The sequence below is a fragment of the Miniopterus schreibersii genome (assembly GCF_964146895.1).
Source record: "Miniopterus schreibersii genome assembly, chromosome: 6".
NCBI classification, from domain to species: domain Eukaryota; kingdom Metazoa; phylum Chordata; class Mammalia; order Chiroptera; family Miniopteridae; genus Miniopterus; species Miniopterus schreibersii.
Window position 1 is genome coordinate 7,168,752 of NC_138107.1, and position 20,210 is coordinate 7,188,961.

Below are 20,210 nucleotides of genomic sequence, written 5' to 3' on the forward strand. Positions count from 1 at the left end.
TCCCTTCTTTCATGTCCCTAGTTTTTCTGCCTTGAGGATGCAGTTTAAGCATACCTTGTTTCATAGAGAGACCTAAAGATCTGAAGTACCTAAAAAGTTTTTCTAAATATCACTTCTCCCCAATAATTATAATTTATATTTTTACATTGGAAAACATTTATATATGAGGTGGGTTTACCATTCGTATGGAAAATAATACAATAATTAATAATACAAGGATAAACTCCGTGTTTTGTGTACTCATAACTGTAAACCTACTTTTGCCCCACCCTGAATTGTGAAGCCATAGGGCTATTTCCTGCATCAGAGCCAACAATAGGTTAAGTTCATTTTAAAATGCAACAGAAACTAGACTTGCTGCTAGTTCTGGGAGAGTCAGAGCGCCCGCTTTTCATCCCTACCTTTCGTCATGGCTCTTACCTGCCCTGCCCCACCCCCTCAGTCTGTCTCTCCCTTCTCAGTTCAGGTAATGGGGGGCTGGTAAACCCTAACCCTCAGAGAAAACAGGCAGCTGCCCTGCATCCCTCCGTCCTTTCTCAGAGCGCCACGGGATTTATGGATCTAAAACATCAAGTGCAGGCAGGAGCTGCTCAGATGCAGCCATCCTGAGGCAGTGACAAGCCTCTGACTATCAGTTTCACTGTTGTTAGTTTCCTGCAGACCCAGTAGGATTCAGAGGAAACCATTTGATCAAAGGAAGGGAGAAAAATGGCACTTGGACCTGCCTGGCAGCCATTGAAGCACCTCGGTCAGGCTCTGTTGGAAGGCAGCTTCAGACATCAGAAAAGGTTCAAGAGCAAGAGTGGGCTGTTTTCAAGGTTTAGATTATGAGGAAGAAAATTGCATATTTAGCCTGGACATGAGAACATGTAAAGAAGTGGAGATTTCTTTGCTTTGAGGCTAAGAAGAGTTATTTAGGGAAATGTGGCCACCAGCTATTCCCTCTTTCCATTGTGGTCAGGTTAAGAACTGGATTTCAGTTGCATTGGGTGAGATGAAAGTTAAAACAACCGGTCAATATTTGAGTGTTTTGAGTGCTGACATTGTGTCACAGTGGATTAGCAGGGGGAAGAAATGCACCAGATATTGAGAGGTATGGGGCTAGCCTGCCTGGCTTTGAATCCTGGCTTCAGCACTTACTAGTTATGGGACCTTGAACAAATTACTCCACCTCTAAGCCTCAACCACCTCATCTGTAAAGTAGGGATAATGTACCTGCGTCCCAGTATGATTATTTTTAAGATTAAAAGAGTTGTCCTGGTCAGTGTTGCTTAGTTCGTTGAGCGTTGTCCCGTGCACCAAAAGGTCACCTGTTCGATTCCTGGTCAGGCCATATACCAGGTTGTGGCTCTGTTCCCAGTAGGGGGAGTACAGAAGGCAGCTGATCGATGTTTCTCTCTTTCTCTTTCCCTCCCTCTCTCCCTCCCTCTTTCTTCCTCTCTCAAGTCAGTAAAAACATTAAAAAAAAAAAAAAGATTAAAAGAGTTAATGTAGGTAAAGTGCTTTGAACAGTGGCTGGCGCATATTAAGGGCTATATATGTAATAAATATAATTAGCTGAGCAGTAGAAAGGATTTTACGGTCATCTGGGCCAGTGCTTCATTTTACACATTAGGTGGCTGTCATGGGAGGTAGAATCAAGATTAGAAGCCATTTCTGCAGACCAGTTCAGGGCTGGTGCCACTACTTTTGGCTATGTTTCAGAAATACCCATTGCTTCAAAAGCATTTCCCTGCAGGCTCCTCTTCCATCCCCCTCTCTTTGGGGCCCATGTTTCTGGAGTATGTCCTGTGTGCCAGCACTGTGCTAAATGCCGACATACGTGACCTCATTTAATTCTTACAGCAGCCTGTGAAGAAGGTTTCACTATTTTGCCCCTTTTTGAGAAGTGCCATCTGAGGCTCAGAGAGGTTCAGTTACTTGCCCAAGGGCACACAGCTTTGAAGAGGTAGAGACTGGATTAGAATCCAGGTTGTCTCACTGCAGAGCTTATGTTCTTAACTACACCACAGATTTTCCTCAGAAATTCCCAATTAAACCACCATTGCTGCAGCAGCCGCAGGGCCCAGCCAGAAAGATTTGAGGCCGTTTTGTAATCCCTTTCAACATATAGTCTGCTTTGTTTTCCGATTTAGGTTTCACGTGTTTCCTTATTTCTGACACAATACCATTACACAAAAACAGGCTACCAGAACAATTTCTCTCCCTAATAAAGACAGTGAAAGTCAAGGATTGTGGAGCAGACAGGCCAGGACCAGAGCTTTCATGAGAATGGGACCATGTGGGAGTTATCAGAGCTCTAGGCCAGGTTGGAGTCCCTGCTGGGGTCCTAGCAAACCAGAGAAGATGGGTCAGATGTAGGATTCCCATCTAGACCAGTGGTTCTTTACCTTTAATCCCTGTAAGACGCTGATGACAGTCTTGGACTCCCCCCACTTCAGAAAAATGCTCATGCTCACACACTATTTTTAGGTGGCTGCAGGGTTCATAAATACCCAGCTAAAAACCTTTGTACTAGGCAGCATAGTAGAGTACTTAAGAGCCAGGTGGCCTGGGTTCAAATCCTCCCCTCCCACTTACTAACTCTGTAACCTTAAACAAGTTACTTCATGTCTTGGGCTTCAGTTTCCTCAGTTGTAAAATGAGGAAGATCATAGGATCGTGGGAGGGTGGAGTGAGCTCCATGTAAGACACCTAGTGCAGCACTGTTCACTAGTCATGGTGGTAAGTGTTGCTGTCCCTGGAGCAGCCCAGTCAGTAAATGTTTACGGACAGAATGAATGAATTATCCTAGTGGGGCTGCCAAGTCTAGGGGAGAGCATCCCAACCAGTGTGTCGCTATAGTTACGTTAAGAAATTGATCCACTCATCCCTCGGGGCTGCCAAAGCTCCAGCTGGTGTTGCTTCTGGCTTCAGGCAGCAGCATCCACAGTGTGACATGTAAATATCCTCTCTGGGCGCCCTGACATGAACATAGTTTGAGTGGCATTGATCGAGAAGATTAGCTGGTGGGTAGTGAGGATCAGGTAGCCAGTCTAGATTCCAAGTCCAGGGGAATTCTTTGGACATGTGGTAAAGAGAATCTTAACTACTCAACCATGAGCAGAGGCTTCACAAGTGTGGGCTCTCCAACTGCAGTGGGCTCCACGCCACAGCAGATGCAGAGGAAGTCCTGCCAGCTGGACGCTCCAGTTTTCCTGCCTCGCACATGAGGACCCTGTGAGTCACTCCGCAAGGATTTGTGGAGAGCCCACAGTGAACCAGAAACCAGGCTGCAGCCCAGAGTCCTGTGTAGGCAACAAATGCTAAAGAGGTAGTGACAAGCACTGAAGTAGGTGACTCCAGGAGTGCGAGGGCTAGGAAGAGGTGGTGCCCAGGGCTGCAGGGACTTATAAGGGGACCCAGCCTTGCCTGCAGGGTAGACTCTAAGGGTGATAGAAAGCCATGGAACAGTTGTTGTTTTTTCTCATCTTCACCCAAGGACACGTTTCATTGATTCCATGGGGACACACACACACGCTCGACATGACACATTGATGTGAAAGAGAAACATTGGCTGCCTCAGGCACGTGCCCCAACCAAGGATTGAACCCGCAGCCGAGGTATGTGCCCTGACCAGGAATCAAACCCGACACCCTTTGGTGCGCTGGACAACACTCCAACCACAGAGCCACACCAGCCAGGGCAAGTTTTAATCAAGGCAGTGGTAAATTTACTTTTGTGCCTTTTTTTTAAGTCATCCCAACAAAATATTACAAAATGAATAGGAAACAGGCAAGAGTTTGAGGACCTACATTAGGAAACACTTATAGTAAGTAGTCAAGAGGGGAGAGGGGATACTCTCCTGAAACAGGTACCTAGGCTTTATTTTAAATTGAGGTATAATTGACATACAGTATTACACAGTAGTTTCAGGTGTGCAACAACAATGATCTAATATTTGTATATTTTGCAAAATGATCATCATGGTAAGTCTAATGAACATTCGTTAATATGCATAGTTACAGAATTTTTTCTTATGATGAGAACTTCTAAGATTTACCCTCTTAGCAACTGTCATATATGCAGTATAGTTTATTAACTTTCGTCGCTATGCTGTACATTATATCCCCAAAGCTTATTCATTTTATAACTGGAGTTTGTACCTTTTGGCTCCCTTTACCCATTTTGCCCACACCCAGCCCCCATCCTCTAGCAGTCACCAATCTGTTCTCTGTATCTAGGACCTTGGTTTTGATTTATTGTTTTTGGTGGGTTTTTTTAGAGTCTACGTATTAGTGAGATCATATGGTATTTGTCTTTCTCTAACTATTTCACTTAGCATTCTTTTTATGGCTGAATAATATTCTATTGCAATATATAGGGTGTCCCAAAAAAAGGTATATAGCTGATAGCTCAGTTATGAAAATGAATGTATTTTAATAAACACTGCCTTTATAATTATTCAAAGTGTGTGTTTACGTTTTTTTGGGACACCCTATACATACCACACTCTTTATCCATTCATTCATCCATCGATAGACACTTAGATTGTTTTCATATCTTGGCTATTGTAAGTAACACTGCAATGAACATGGGGGAGCATATATCTTTTTGAGTTAGTGTTTTCATTTTCTTTGGATAAATACCCAGAATTGGAATTGCTGGATCATATGGTAGTTCTATTTTAATTTTTGAGGAATCTTCATATTATTTTCCATAATGGCTGTACCAACTTACATTCCCACCAATAGCATACAATGGTTCTCTTTTCTCTACTTCCTTACCAACACTTATTTCCTGTCTTTTTTTATAATAGCCATTCTAACAGGTATTTGGTGATATCTCATTGTGGTTTTGATTTGCATTGCTCTACTGATTAGGGATGTTGAGCATCTTTTCATGTACATGTTGGCCATCTGTATGTCTTCTTTGGAAAAATGTCTATACAGATCCTCTGTCCACTTTTAATCATATTGTTTGGTTCCTTGCTATTGAATTGTATGCGTTCTTTATATATTCTGGAAATTAACCCTTTATAAGATATATGATTTGCAAATTTTTTCTCCCACTTCCTAAGTTGCCTTTTCTTTTGTTGATGGTTTCATTTAATATGCAGAAGCTTTTTAGTATAATGTAGTCCCACTTGTTTTGCTTTTGTTGCCTTTGATTTTGGTGTCACATTTAAAAAATCATCACCAATGATGTCAAGGAGTTTACCCCCTATGCTTTCTTCTAGGAGTTTAATGGTTTCAGGTCTTACATTCGAGTCTTTAATCCATTTTGAGTTCATTTTTGCGTGTGCTGTTAGATAGGGATGCACCTAGATTTTAAGGATGACCCCACTGATTCTGGGTAGCTGGAAGTAGAACAGTTCTGGGGGTGGGGAGGTTGTGAGTTCTTTTGGGAACTCATTCCATGTGTGGTGCCTGTGGGATGTTCACTAAGGAGGGTCAGCAGGGCCAGTGCATGAATGGATCTGAGCACAGGAGGTGTCAGAATGGGTAGAGACAACCAGCAGCAGTGAGATTGGTTGCCTGCCTCCAATGGGGCTCCCTTCTAAAAGTAGCTTTTGATCAATGAAATCTTAATTTACAGCCAGTTTGGCTGGCATGCTGCTTTTATGCTCAAATTTTAGAATTCTTAGATGTGTATATTTTGAACCCACTTCATAAAAACCAACATAGTTATCTACTTTGGGGAATTCATCTCTTTTTCTTCTTGGCTGCCCTCGTTCATTCTCCTTATGTGTCCTTGCAGCATTAGGAAGCTGTGCAACTCATAATGTGAAACTGTCTTTCTCCTCAGATTTGTGACCCAGGAGGAAATCCCTGATGTCAGCTGTGGCTCACGGTGCTGGCAGAAGCCAACTTCATGTCTGAGTGCACAAGCAGCAGTTTGCCATGGAGAGCTTGGGGCTGCAGACGGTCACCCTCAGTGATGGGACAACAGCCTATGTCCAGCAAGCTGTCAAAGGTGAGTACTTTTGGAGACCTCAGGATCCCCCCCATCCCCCAGCTTCTGGAGAGCAGTGTCCCTTTCCAAGAGTCTCACCCCCACCCTACCTTCCCACCCGCTTGCCACAGCTTGCTCTACATGAGAACCTCTTGAGGAAATTTATTAAAAAGGGAACTCTTTAAAATAAAAAGACATCTAGGCAGCTGGAAATTCAGCCCAGCCCAGCCATGGAAGCCAAGAACTCTGAAAGCAGAACTCCTTACATGTAGTAAGTAGCTCGCAAATATTTCTGGAGTAGAGGCCCACAGCTCTGGTTTTGACTTCCTGCTTTTCAAATACTCCCTGTCCAGTTTCTCAGAGCTTCCAAGCAAGTTTAAGCACTCAAACTATCTCCTGAGCATACCATGTACAAGATACTCTTCTAGGTCCAGAGAGGGACACCCAAGAATGGACCTCGTGCCTTAGGCCCCACTAGGGTTGCCAGAAATAAAAATACGTGGCACACAGTTAAATTTGAATTTCAGATAAACAGATAATTTTGTAGTAAAAGTATGTCCCAAATACTGCATGGGGTACACATGTATAAACATAGGATTAAATGCTAAAAATACTAAAGTAATAACACTAAATACTAAAAAAATTCATTTTCTACCTGAAATTTGGATTCTTTGGGAACTTAAGATCAAGGTGAGGGTGGCATCAGATCAGAGTGTTGTTGAAGGGCAGGGCCTTCACCACAGGCTCCTTGTTTCTCCCCAGTGTCTCAGGCACGCCAGGTGGCATGCATGCCTGCCTTGGACAGCACTGGGCAAGCACTGCCTCATTCCTAGGCCTTGTCTTGCCTTTCTGGTCTCCGTGAGCACTGCCATCCTCACAATTGCATTGTCACTGCAACATTGCCCTCCCTCACTTCAATACATTGTCAAAATTTCCAAGTTTACAGATAATTTTTGTTGATTTCATTTTAATTATTTGCTTCCTGATGATGACAAAGAGACCCCTTAATCTCATCAGTAAGCTCTTTCCATATGACAGCGAGAGGGGTGCCTTCTGGAAAGGTTTCTTATGAAGACCTAGGATGTATGGGTCTGCCTGGCTTAGTTTTCTTGAACATGGAACTTCCCTAGAATACTTTTGAAGCCTGAAACCCTCTGTTTGCAGACTTCCCATCACAGGAGTTGCTGAGCTGCTGCAGTCTCGTTGGGGTGGAAGAAACTAGGAACTGTAGACTGGACTGTGTTTACTCCACAGACCCAGTTATTTCCCAGGCCTCAGTCTCCTGCTATGAATTTGTAATGGTTGAATGAATAAGTGAATGCAAGTGGCCACATTTGGCCAGAGAAAGCCACACTCTCCTTATCTCTTTCCTTCTTGTATCTGGGTCTCTTTGTCTCCCCTACATCTCGTTTATATCTTTCTCTCTTCACTCTTCCTGGCTCTGTTCTCTGCTACCTCCAGGGTGCCGCAGTGTGTGCTTGCATGTGTGCGCACACTCACACACAACAGATTTCACACCGTCAAGGGTAGAGCTGGCCTTCCGGGTGCAGAGCCTCACTGTCTCGGAAGGCATCTCTCTCTGGTGAGCTCCTCTGAAGCCCTTGATGGGGCCCCTTCATCTCATGAGGTTTACCTGAAGTTAGGGTGAGCATAAAGCATGTAATTCACACCTGACTTCTGAGAGGGGAAGAATGTGCTATGAATAAATGCACTGGACTGTTCCGACTGACAGAAGTGTACGGTCACTGTCTAATGGGACGTGAGGTCCCGTCAGCCAGTTCTTCTCCCGACTCCCTCTCCCCATTGTAGTCTCTGGTTGTTAGAGGAAATTCTAGGTTAAAATTCTTTTTCAGCGAATATGACACATTTCAAAATATATTTTAAATTAAAATGTATGACACAGGTTAAATGTATATTAGTAAAATATATATATAGTGTGTTCAATATAAATTTACTTTAAGATCAAGGATGGCGCCCAGGTGGCGTCACTCAGTGGTTGAGCATCGACTTAGAATCCAGGAGATCACAATTCAGTTCCCAGTCAGGGCACATGCCTGGGTTGTGGGCTCAATCCCCAGTGGGGGGTGTGCAGGAGGCAGCCAATCAATGACTCTCATCACTGATGTTTCTATCTCTCTCCTTCTCCCTTCCTCTCTCTGAAATCAAGAAAGACATATTTTTAAAAAATCAAGGATTGTATTTAGAACATAGAAGTGTAAATAAAATATTGATAGCTCTACATTAAAAATTTTTTTCTCTCAAATAACTCTTCTCAACATTGTGTTTTCTGCCGTGAAGCAATGCCCACTCTACTGGTAGCAGCTCTCCTGAGGCTGTCAGGACCCCCAATACTGGTGCCCCTGCGAGGACAGATAAAGTGTTAAAAGGCAGAGTGGCCTACTGGTCTCAGGAAGGGTTGGGTAGTGGGTCCCTCTCCCTCTGCTGCTTACCTTCATCTCCACTTTACCTGCCTTCAACGAGGTTGTAGAACTGTTCATTACTGACCCAAGAAGACTCAGTTTGGGAACAAGTTTAGGAATTCCTCTGAGGGAGAGACATCAGCAGAGAGCTGGGCCAGACGTAGTTGCCTGGTCCTTTACCCATATTGGAAGAGCTCAGCTTCCCAAACCTGAAACCTGAAAGGAAAGGAATGAACAAACCACCTGTTGTTACCTCTTCAATCCCCTTCTTCCCTGTCTCACTTCCTTTCCCTATTCCCTCCTCTCAAACTCACTGGACACAAAAATTTAAGAGCCTTTTGCTCTTAGAAGGGCTTTCCAGTAAGAATCTGAGATAAAGGAAGGATAATACCTTAGGAACTCTGGAGTCTTGTTAATTTTATAGTGCTATTTTGTTGCTTTAGGTGAGTCAGTTTTTTAATAGACAACTGAAATGAAAATGGCAGAGATCATTGAAGGAGATCTGACCCACCACTGGCAGTGGAGCAAGACCTGATGGGCACATGGTAGCACAGTCGTCACATCACATTGCTCCTAATTGCTTTACTTTCTGTTTCTTCAAATATGCCCATTGGGCTTATTGTAAGAAAAGCTAAGGTTTAGTGACCACAACAGGCACTGTTCTGAGTGTTATATATTCATTAACTCATTTAACCCTTAGAGCAACCCAGTGAAGAAAACACAATTTTTAATCATCTTAAGAAGAGGAAGCTGAAGCACAGAGTAGTTAAATGAGCTGTCCAAGATCCCACAACTAGTAAGAGGTAGAACTACAGTTCAGACCCAGGAAGCCTGGACTGGTCCCAGAGCCCACTGCTTCTAAGCAGTAGCTATACTGCCCTATCAGAGGGTGTCGGCCTTGGCATGCTGCCACAGCGGAGATGGGTCAGTGTTTTGATGTATTAGTTTGAGCCCTGTCTGACTCTTGACCATTGGGTCCTTTGTAGGTTTCGGGGCATCCTTTATGCTCCATTTAGTTCAGTCTCGGCAGGTTGGAAGTCCCCACTGTGTTGAGCATGTATAGAATAATAAATGAGGGTGCTCGTCCTGTGAGTGACAGGAAGGGAATCTATTGGGATCTATGTGGTTCCTCATGGCAGGATGTCTTTACCCTTTGTACCTTGGAGGCCCAGGCCTATGGAGGCAGAGAGCAAGGTAACCTGGAAATGTCACCTGTGCTTAGGAACACAGATGTGACACCTGTGTCTCAGAAAGGCCTCCACTAAACACAGGCAGGTGTTTGCAGTCCCTTCTGGGCCTGGCCCACTTCTCTCCATATCTGCCTCCATAGGAGAGAAGCTGCTTGAAGGGCAAGTGATTCAGCTCGAGGATGGGACCACTGCATACATTCACCAAGTGACGGTGCAGAAAGGTGAGGGCACCCCAAGGCACCCCATTTCATGGAGGGGTGGCAGGCAGTCCCCACCAAGGAACCCCTTCCTGGCACCAAGCTCCAGAGAAAAGCAGGCATTGCTCTCATTGCAGAACCTCTTTCCTTTGAGGATGGACAGCCTGTGCAGCTGGAAGATGGCAGCATGGCCTACATACACCGCACACCCAAAGGTGGGGTCCTGGTCATCATGACTGGCGGAGGTTGTGGCATGGGGTGGCGTTTCCTGGGAGTTGGGGCACAGTTGTGGGAGCTGCAGTCCCCAAGCTCACCTGGATTAGCATTCTCACCCACCTTCCCTTGTGCGTACCACAGGAGCAGCTGTTCCTATCCCCAGAAAGCTGGGCCTTGATGGTGGCTTTGGCTCTAGCACAATTACAAAGTCTTAGGGCTTTAAAGAGGACCTAAGGATGCCATCCAAGACCAGGAGCAAATAACTTATAAGACTAAAGCCCCTAAAGTACTGAAGAAGAACAGTTTATTCATCCTATAAGTAGTTTCTTGAGTGACTACTCATGTGCCTAGCATTGGCTACACGTGGAATACACAAGAGAGAACAACCTGACAGTCCCAGCCGCCCTGGGGTCTGGTGGGGAATAGCAGTGATGTGAATCATCACTGATGAGCTGGTCATCACACATAGGGACCAGGCTCAGGAGGGTATCTCTGAGGAAGTGGCACTTGAGCTGAGAACTGAAGAGTGAAGTGGACTTGGCAGGGAAAGAGGGGTGACAGGGAAAGTCAGTACTCCAGACAGAAGGAACACCATGCATGGGCCCAGAGACAGTGAGAAAGGATGGCACATTCCAGAAACTGCTAGAAACTAGAGTACTGTGGGTGAAGGCAGAACAGGTAAGATGAAGCCAAACAGAGAGTCACGGCCCAGAGTGCTTGGGGCGTGAGTGTCAGGAGAAAGGTTTTGGTCTTTATTCTGAGACCAGTCGGAAGCAGTTGAATTGTTTAGGCCCTCAGGTCACATGATCACATTTGTGTCCTACAAAGATCCCTCAGCACAGCAGATACTGTGCTGCTTGGAGGGAAGTAGAGGGGCTAAGGGACCACCAGTTAGGAGGTTCTTGTGGTCATATAGGTCAGGATGATGACTGTCCCCTCAGGTTCTCAAGGAGCTTGTGAATTCCTAGTGAGTGCTCCATAGACCTTGTCCTTAGGAAAAGGAGCCCCAGAAGGAGGGCCAGCCAGAATGAATCACCATGGTAACGGACCAGGAGAAACCTGGCACTGAGACCCTCCTTGGTCTATGTACCTCTCATTACCTTAAAGCAGGGGTGGGCAACTTTTTTTCTGCCAAGGGCCATTTGGATATTTATAACGTCATTCACAGGCCATACAAAATTATCAACTTAAAAATTAGCTATGAAAAAAGCTCCTAGATTTATTGAATTTTGAGTCCTGCCTGCAGTTGCCTTGGCAGGGCCAGACCAACGGCCAGATGTTCCCCACCTCTGCCTTAAAGTCAGGGTCCAAGCCCTACCTCCTGCCCTCATGCAGCATTTGGGCTAACCATAACCACATGTTCCCGCAGAGGGCTATGACCCCAGCGCCCTGGAAGCCGTCCAGCTGGAGGATGGCTCCACTGCCTACATTCACCACCCTGTGGCTGTGCCGGCAGAGAGTACCATCCTGGCCGTGCAGACGGAAGTGGGCTTAGAGGACCTGGCCACAGAGGATGACGAGGGCTTCAGCGCAGACACAGTGGTCGCCCTGGAGCAGTACGCCAGCAAGGTGAGCTCGCAGAGCCTGGCACTCCTTGGCCTACCAGAACTGCTACCTCTTTAGAGGACAAGACTCTAAAGATGTCTGGTGCTTGGACATGGCCTGGGCTACTGCCTTGCCCTGTACCCCAGCTCTCCAGCTCCCCAGCTCATCTCACACATCCTCGGCCGGGGCGTGCATTGCAGCCTGGCCGCGCTGCCGACAGCTGTTTCCTCTCACCCTTGCTTAGGCCGCGACTGCAGAGGAGAGGCAGCTGTGAGCAAGAGCAACAGCCGCACAGTGGGAATTGGGGGATTTAAGCCTTGTTTCACTTTGGCTGTTGTAATAATCCTCTGTGCTGTCCAGGAAGCCCTTGCCAGTGTCTTTTATTAGTTTTCCAGTCCACTGAGGTCAGATGTTCTTATATTTATGTCTTCTCTGTTATTCATTTAGTCATTTGGGGAAATAACCTCAGTAGGCAGTGACGAGGGCAGATGCGACAGAGCAGCTGGGATTCTTGGAACACAGGCCGGCACAGTAGCTCAGCCTCAAAGGATCCTTGCTCTTCAAACATCAGTCCAAGCTGCCTGTGCTAGAGCCATGGTCCTGCCCACAGAGGACCTGCGGGTACAGAGACCTGTAAGCTTTTTTTAAAAAAACATATCTTTGTTGATTTCAGAGAGGAAGGGAGAGGGAGAGAGAGAGAGAAACATCAATGATAAGAGAGTCATTAATCGGCTGCCTCCTGCACGTCCCCTATTGGGGATTGAGCCCACAAGCCGGGCATGTGCCCTGACCGGGAATCGAACGTCAATCTCCTGGATCCTAGGTCGACGCTGAACCACTGAGCCACGCCTGGCCAGACAAACTGTAAGCTTTCCAAGCCAGGTTCTCCCTCCTCAGGATGAACTAGTTTTACCCATAGATGGGGATTGTTTTTATAATAAAACTAGGGTGGCTGTATCATAGAAGAGAAGAGGAAACCCTGTGTCTTTTCAAAATGAAGCACAAAACTTTACAGCAGGCCACTTTGAGCTATCCCCACTCCCACCCCTGTTCCTTGGGTGCATTTTAGAAGCCAAATTTGAGACTTGATGCTTTTGGAAAGACAGCGGGGCTTTCAGTCATGACTGGCTCTGCCTCTACCCAGTCAGACCTTGGGTAGCCACTCCCCTCCTTCCCAGGCCTCAGCTTATTCCTCTCTAACTCAATGAGATGGGACCAGATGATCTCAGGTCACTTCCAGCCCGGAAGTTCCTTAATTCCCTGGATCACTCCGAGAGCTAGTGAGACATGGGAATGAAATTCGAGCCTGAGTGGGTTAGCTGGCTGAGCAGGCCTGGCCACCTGTGACCCTTCCTTGGCAACCACCAGCTTCTTAAGTGTCCATGGAACTTTGTCAGCAGCTTGACCCCCTGACCTGGAGCTGACTAGACAGTCCTTGCCATGAATTTGGCCTCAGCCCTTGATTCCCTACCCACCATGACTTCCCAAGTTCTGTTTCAGGAGCTCCTAGGAAGGCCAAAGTGTCCCAGAAACAAAGACTAGGGACAGTTTCCTCAGAACCCTCCCCAGGAAAGCAGAAGAGTAAGCTCCCTGAAGCCAGAAGCCAGGTGAATGGGTGGCTCTGGCACTGTTCCCAGGAAAGATGAAGGGGAAGGATTTTTCAGTTAGCTGGGCGCTGTGCTTGGAGCTGATGCTGCTGGTGGGGACCTGTAGGCCCCTGTCCTCAGGGCTCCTGCAGTTTGCTGTTGTGGCCCCCTCACTCTGGTGAACCTAGGTGAGCTCATCCCCACAACAAGCCCCCTGTTAATGCCCCTTCTGAGCACAGGTGTCCCACGGGGAGGATGAGGGCTCCTCCCATCAGAGGGGAGAGGTGTCCAGAGTTGTGGCCTCCTAGGTGTGCATGGTCATAAAAGGGGTTACTGGCTTCCAGCCTAGCTCAGGTGTAGCCATTCAGACCACCCCTCCCCACCTTACCTGGCTGTCTAGGATGCCCTTTCTTCCGTACCTATCACAGCCCTTGATAGTCCTCCCTCTGTCTATTAAAGATGGGTGGTGACTCCACATGCCAGCCTATTCTGCAGTGCGTCTGTTCCCAATGTCTGTTCCCTCTCTGTCTGGATCTGTCACCCCAGGTTGCCCTTCTCCCCCTGGCAGTTTAACCCTGTTTATTGGGTCTTAAACTGCCACAGGTGGGCCCTGTGTCCCACCTTTTTCCTTCCATCATTGAGGAGAATGCATATAGGGACGCAATGATTTTTCCTCAGGTTCTGCATGACAACCAGGCTCCTCATAACGGCAAAGGGCAGCAGGTTGGGGACAGAGCATTCCGTTGTGGCTACAAGGGCTGTGGGCGTCTGTACACCACCGCTCACCACTTAAAGGTAAGGTTACCACAGACAGCTTTCAGCCTTTCCCTCTTTCCCACCAGCCCATAATTCTACCTGCCCACTTTGACTGGGGGCCCCTGCCCTCAAGTTGCTCATTGCCTCCTGGAGGAAGACATGAGTATACAGAAATGTCAGCACAGGGGCCAGTGACACACATGAAGAGCACAGGAAGAAAGAGAACCAGGGGAGGCTCCCAGGAGGAGGTAGCCTCTCAGCTGAAAAGGAGACAAAATAAAGTTGGTGACCGATACTGATACTCTGGGCCCTAAAAAGAACTGAAGAGCCCATTCATATCCTTGTCCCTCTGAATTGATTGCTTGTCCTTACAGGTGCATGAAAGAGCTCATACAGGTGACCGTCCATATAGGTGTGACTTCCAAAGCTGCGGAAAGGCCTTCGCCACAGGTGATCTACGTGGATGGAGACTGAAGGTGGACTGCTTCTAGTTGAAGGCAGAGGGTTCTAGATTAGCTTTGGGAATTCCCTCTAGGGAGCCCAACATCAGGCTGCCTTCCTGGAGAAACTACTGTCAGAGCTCTCTGACTTGCAAGGTGCCAGCCCTGGAGGAAGCCCTGTTACAGAAGCAAGTGGCAGCATGGTGCAGGCCAGCAGGAGGAGCCTGGAGGGTTGGTTGACAGAGAGACTCAGCCTTTTGTGTCAGCTCTGACACTGTCCAGCCGTGGGGTGTTGGGTCGGCCATTGCATCTCTGGGCTTCACTTTTCCTCTGAATCAAGGACCTTTAGCCATGGGTTCTTTAGGCTCCCTCTCACTCATGTTCTAGAGTGGCAGAGGGAAGGAGGGCAGAGTGGGCTTCCCCAGTCTTTCTCACCTGCCCAGGCACAGGTGGTATAGAGAGGCAGACACAGGCTTCATGTGCCAAAGGAGGTCGAGCCTCACCGAGTGCACCTTAAGGTGGAGAGCCTGTGAATTGGGAAGAGAGATAGTGGAGGATAAGGCCCCACTGAGTGTCCTCACCCCTCCCTCCCACATGGCCGGCAGGCTATGGGCTGAAGAGTCACGTGCGAACCCACACTGGTGAGAAGCCATACAAGTGCCCAGAGGAGCTGTGCAGCAAGGCCTTCAAGACCTCAGGAGACCTGCAAAAGCATGTCCGGACCCACACTGGTATGCTGGGCCCTGCCCCCCTATCCATTTAGTTTTGGGTCTGGAGCCTGGTGCTGTCCTTGCCACTTGCTCCAGCACAACCCGCCTCCCGAACCACACCCCACCCTCACACCCCATCTCCACAGGTGAACGCCCGTTCCGGTGCCCCTTCGAGGGCTGTGGCCGCTCCTTCACCACGTCCAATATCCGCAAGGTACATGTGCGTACCCACACGGGCGAGCGGCCCTACACCTGCCCCGAGCCCCACTGTGGCCGCGGCTTCACCAGCGCCACCAACTACAAGAATCACGTGCGCATCCACACAGGTGGGCCAGCTGGCATGCGAAGACCGCCCCTCTGCGGCCCCAGCCCCTTTACTGTAGGCTTCTGACCTGAGACACATTCTTGACTCCCAGCCCTGAGCCCTTCTTTGCTGACCATTCCAGGCTGGTCCGTGGGCGGGGCGAGGGGCTTCTGCGGTTCCGGCCATGTCCTCGGAACCACTCTTCCACTTGCAGTGTGCAATGTGACAGGTGTTGCCTGCCCTCTCAGCTCCCTGCCACCTCTCTACACTCACTCTGAATTCTCTCCCGCCTAGCTCCCAGTAAAAGGCCAGGGTCAGCATGATGGGGAAAAAAGCAGAAGGAAATGTCACCTTCAGCTCCACACCTCATCCACTGTGCATATGACTCCTCACCCTCCCCAGTGTTACGTTCTTCATCCAGCCTTCCGCCCCCTCACTCTGCATTGCACCTGACATGATAGTCGTCCCTCTCCAACCCTGCCTCTTTTGTTCATGATCTTCAACCTTACAAGCTCCCAGTGCTCCCTCTAGCCCCTTCATTAGCCCCAGCTTTGCCCATCCCCTCATTTTTTCTCTCCACCTGTTTCTGGGCTCAGTGTCCCACACTCATGTCCCCTCTGTGTTCTACTGGCCATCTTCCCCAAGTCTGTCCATTTAGAGTTCCATGTCTTAGTCCCTCTCCCTCCCTCTGGCTCGCCCTTCACCAACCCTACCCCCCACCCTGGTCCCCTTAGTTTCCCCCTTGCCAGCCCCAGTTCCCACCCACCCCCTCACAGCCCAGTGTCCCCAGGGGAGAAGCCATACGTTTGCACGGTGCCAGGCTGCGGGAAGCGCTTCACCGAGTACTCAAGCCTGTATAAGCACCACGTGGTGCACACACACTGCAAGCCCTACACCTGCAGCACCTGTGGCAAGACCTACCGGCAGACCTCCACCCTGGCCATGCACAAGCGCAGCGCCCACGGCGAGCTGGAGGCCACAGAGGAGAGTGAGCAGGCCCTTTATGAGCAGCAGCAGCTCGAGGGTGAGGGGCATGGGCAGGAGGTGAGAGTGGGGACAGGACAGGCCTCCCCTTGGCCATCTGGTGTCAGGCGTCAGCCTGGGCTCTCCCCTCCCAGCCGCCTCTGCAGCCGAGGAGAGCCCGCCACCCAAACAGCCTCGCATTGCTTACCTTTCGGAGAAAGAAGAGGGTGAAGAAGAGGGTGATGACGTCCCAGCCCAAGTTGCCATGGTGACTGAGGAGGATGGGGCCCCCCAGGTGGCATTGATCACTCAGGATGGTGCCCAGCAGGTACAGGCCCTGGGGGTAGAGATGAGGTGGTCTACCCTCACTGGCACCCTCTCCCTCTCTCTGGAGAGCCCAGAAGTTCTGACAGCCCCACCTCCACCCAATGTCTCTGTTTAGCCTTATGGATATCATTGAGCTGTAGCTGCATGCCAATCTTGTAACAGCCCCTCCGCAAGCATCCCGCAGGTCTCTAGAACTCTGGAGCACAGTTAGTAGTTTACTTAACTTGGAGGCTGACAGGTCCTGATCACTTAAATGAGACACTTGGGTGTCCTTCTTAAGAGGCATGCTGGTGGAGAAGCCAGAGTGTGGTGTGAGGTCTGGAAGCCTGGGGTTTCTAGCCAGTGGTATAACCTGACGTTTGTCAGCACCCTCGCTGTCGAGTGCACGGTGCCTTTTGGAGTTGGCATGAGGATGAAATTAGGTGGAGACCCTGAGTCGCATGGAACAGAGCCCTGTGGCAAAGTGGTGGTAAATAGAAGTGGCCAGTGTAGCTTCTGTACAACCTAGGGCCTTTTCATTGCTTGTCCCTGACCCCTCCACCCCTGTGACATGAAGCCAGTCTTCTAGCTTACCAGTAAGTTAACCTGGTCTGGGAGAGCAGGATACATCCTCCTAGGGGCTTTCAGACAACCCAGCACTGCACTCCCAGCTCATCATCTTCCTTCCCCTCGACAGGTCAACCTGTCCCCGGAAGACCTGCAGGCCCTGGGAAGTGCCATCAGTATGGTGACCCAGCACAGCAGCACCACCCTCACCATCCCCAGTCACGACGATAACCTTGCCACATCAGGCACACATACAGTCACCATGGTCAGCGCCGATGGCACCCAGACGCAGCCCGTATGACCAGGCGGTTTGCTTGGGGTTTCTTGTTCTGTTGTCCTTTCCATTGGGTATACATTAACGTGCGGGCTCAACTAGTCAAGCTTTCTTACAAGGACCAAGATTCCCCCACAAAAAGGGCATTTCCCCCAGTTCCTCTGGGCCATCAGCCACTCCTGTTGCGAGGCATTTCACTGGGGGGTCAAGAGACAGTTTTGAAATCTCAGTCTACCCCTCATTTGTTTTGCTACCACAGGCAAGTCACTTTTTATGGATTTCGGTCCATTTTCAAATATGGGAATTATCTCTGGGGCCTTTTACAGCTCTGTCCTATGATCCAAAATGCCTAAATTAAGTTGGCTGTAAGTTAAAAACACATCATCACTGAACTCTGAACCCCAAGCTAATTAATATGATCCATAATGTTTTACCCATTCTCTTCTGGGTTGTTTCCAGCCATCTTGCTTGGAGGGATTTTGTTTGGATTGGGGAGAGGGAGAGCAATGTAGGTGAGTTGGAAAACCTTTTTCATCTATATTTAAGGTCACAATCATTACCTCTGGGGCTGTGGTGGCTGATGACTCAAGTGTAGCATCCCTCCATCATCAACAGGTGGCACTATTGGCCACAGCCAATGGGACGCACATTGCTGTGCAGGTGAGTAGAGGTCTGGGAGGATCCCAGGGCCAGAGGAAGGAACTGAGAGAGGAGAGGAATTAGATGGAGATCTTGAAGAGAAGGGCATTTGGCTCAAAAAAAGCTCACTTCAGAGGATAAATCCCATTCTTACTACATCCACATACCTGTCTCAGGCTCACTCTTGACTTAGGCAGAGTGAGAAGCCCCTTTCAGCCTTCAGAATAACTTAAGTGGCAGTCTGCCTGGTGGTATAAGCCCTTCGTCTCTTCATACTTGTATTTCTTCAGGCTGAAGTAGATGATTACTAAGGTCCTCTCCAACCAGTCATTGCCTTCTCTGAGCAAGCCCGGCTCTCTGACCCTGGACCATTCTGTGGCTTCCTGGCCATACCTATCTTAATAGGACTGTTGTTTTGTTTTGTTTCATTTAGTATGTCTTTACTGATTTCAGAGAGAGGGAGGGAGAGAGAGAAACATCAGTGATGAGAGAGAGTCATTGACAGGCTGCCTCCTACATGCCCCCTGCTGAGGATTGAGCCCACAACCTGGGCATGTGCCCTGACTAGGAATGAAACCTCAATCTCCTGGATCGTAGGTTGATGCTCAGCCTCTGAGCCACGCTGGCCGGGCTAATAGGACTCTATCAGAGAACTTCCTATGTATGGGGGCCTTACTAAGTGCTCAGTGGGTGGATAGAGGGGATTCAAAAGCTAGGCCATATACCACTACCCCTAGAATCTGGGAGAGGGGTCTCACTCTCCTCCTTTCTCCACCCTCTTCTCCACAGCTGGAGGAGCAGCAGACCTTAGAGGAGGCCATCAGCGTGGCCACGGCTGCCATGCAGCAAGGTGCCGTGACCTTGGAGACCACAGAGTCAGAGAGTGGCTGCTGAGTCCTAGAGGGCTGAGTCCCATACATGTTGGAGGAGGTGCCATGCTGCATAGCCATCCCTGCCTTCAAAGGCCCAGGCTGTGGCTGACACGTGGAAGGTGGCCATGTAGCTCTCCAGCGCATGAAGGCAGCAGGAAAATGGCCTAACTGAAGGGGATGGAGGCCCTGCCCAAGAGAAGTGCTGGACAGCTGGAATCGGGGGAGTGTGTCATCCTCAGGAGCTAAGAAGGACAAGCTTGGTCATCAGGCTGCACTGGGGCGTCCTCCCCTCAAAATCAGCTGGGCACTCACTCCCTTCTCTCTGGAGAACACCCTGCCTCAGTCCACTCCCCTTCTCAAGTGGCAGTTGGAGCTACTGTGAGGATTGGTCATCCACTCCAACTGGTCACTGTCCACCAGGGGAGAGGGCAGACAGGTCTTCAGCCCAGGAGAGGCAGAACAATCCCAGCCCTGCCCTCCCAGCAATAAGCACCTCCCCAGAGGCCAGCTGAGATGCCTGGTCACTTGGCAGCAGGGTACTTCCTGCCACCACAGTCAGAATTGCTCAGGGGCCTGTGGCTGGAGAAAAGGTGCCCATCCCTCCTACCCTACCCCCAGCTGCCCCTCAACCTCTGTGGTAGAGAGGCAAGGAACAGCCTTGTATATACTGGGGATTGGGTTTAATTTTTTTAAATTGCATTTTGATAATTTTTTTCCTGCTGTGAGCAGTGGTGGCAAACGGGTGAATGAGTATTTAATAAAAAGTTTCAAGTTTCTTCCTGGTTCCCTCCCTTTCTCCTTGCAGCTTTGGGCCCTGGTGGGAGGGCTGGTCAGATCAGGCACTTAGCTCTGTCTCCTTGGCACACACTCCTCTGAGCCTTGGTGCTGGACAGATGAGACTGGCCTACCAGGGACGCAGGTGGGAGATAAGCCCTGAGGAACTGCCAGTGGCTTCCTGCCCACAGCTAATTGGGTGGGCTTCAAGGTGGTGGAGCAGGACCAGTGTGACCACTGCTTACAGGCTCTGGTTGGATCTCAGGATGGTTTTTCCCACCTTACCTGTGTTACATAGTCAAAGCCCCACATTGGAGGGGATTGGGGTGCCTTTGCCCAGGTTACTGAGGGTCTCTGGTGCTGAAGTCCTGGCTCTGGTACCCAGCTCTGGGGGTGCCCACCTAGGTGTCTGGAGCCATGCTATGGAACTCCAAAGCCACAGTCAGACCCTACTGAAAACAGCCCCAATGGGAAAGAAGGGATGCAGGAGAAGGGACTTGATGGAAAGACTCTAGGT

General features: G+C 49.1%; 1 protein-coding gene across 8 annotated transcripts in view; it reads left to right on the plus strand.

The window, feature by feature from the left end:
- ZNF76 (zinc finger protein 76) overlaps window positions 1–19,703 on the plus strand; it is a 32,530-nt gene extending 12,827 nt beyond the window's left edge. For 2 of the 8 annotated variants that reach the window (XM_081139974.1, XM_081139973.1), the window contains exons 2-14: window positions 5,788–5,955; window positions 9,685–9,765; window positions 9,879–9,956; window positions 11,327–11,526; window positions 13,767–13,883; window positions 14,219–14,294; window positions 14,890–15,015; window positions 15,141–15,320; window positions 16,089–16,286; window positions 16,417–16,589; window positions 17,265–17,429; window positions 17,955–18,068; window positions 18,837–19,695. In XM_081139974.1, coding sequence (XP_080996100.1) covers window positions 5,883–5,955; window positions 9,685–9,765; window positions 9,879–9,956; window positions 11,327–11,526; window positions 13,767–13,883; window positions 14,219–14,294; window positions 14,890–15,015; window positions 15,141–15,320; window positions 16,089–16,286; window positions 16,417–16,589; window positions 17,265–17,429; window positions 17,955–18,068; window positions 18,837–18,941 — 1,686 coding nt within the window. In that variant the 5' untranslated portion in view covers window positions 5,788–5,882 and the 3' untranslated portion in view covers window positions 18,942–19,695. Of the gene's footprint in view, window positions 1–5,787; window positions 5,956–9,684; window positions 9,766–9,878; window positions 9,957–11,326; window positions 11,527–13,766; window positions 13,884–14,218; window positions 14,295–14,889; window positions 15,016–15,140; window positions 15,321–16,088; window positions 16,323–16,416; window positions 16,590–17,264; window positions 17,430–17,954; window positions 18,069–18,836 lie in introns of all 8 variants that reach the window. The other 6 variants (XM_081139971.1, XM_081139972.1, XM_081139970.1 and 3 more) reach the window with 5 other exon arrangements.
- Window positions 19,704–20,210: the final 507 nt, after the last annotated feature.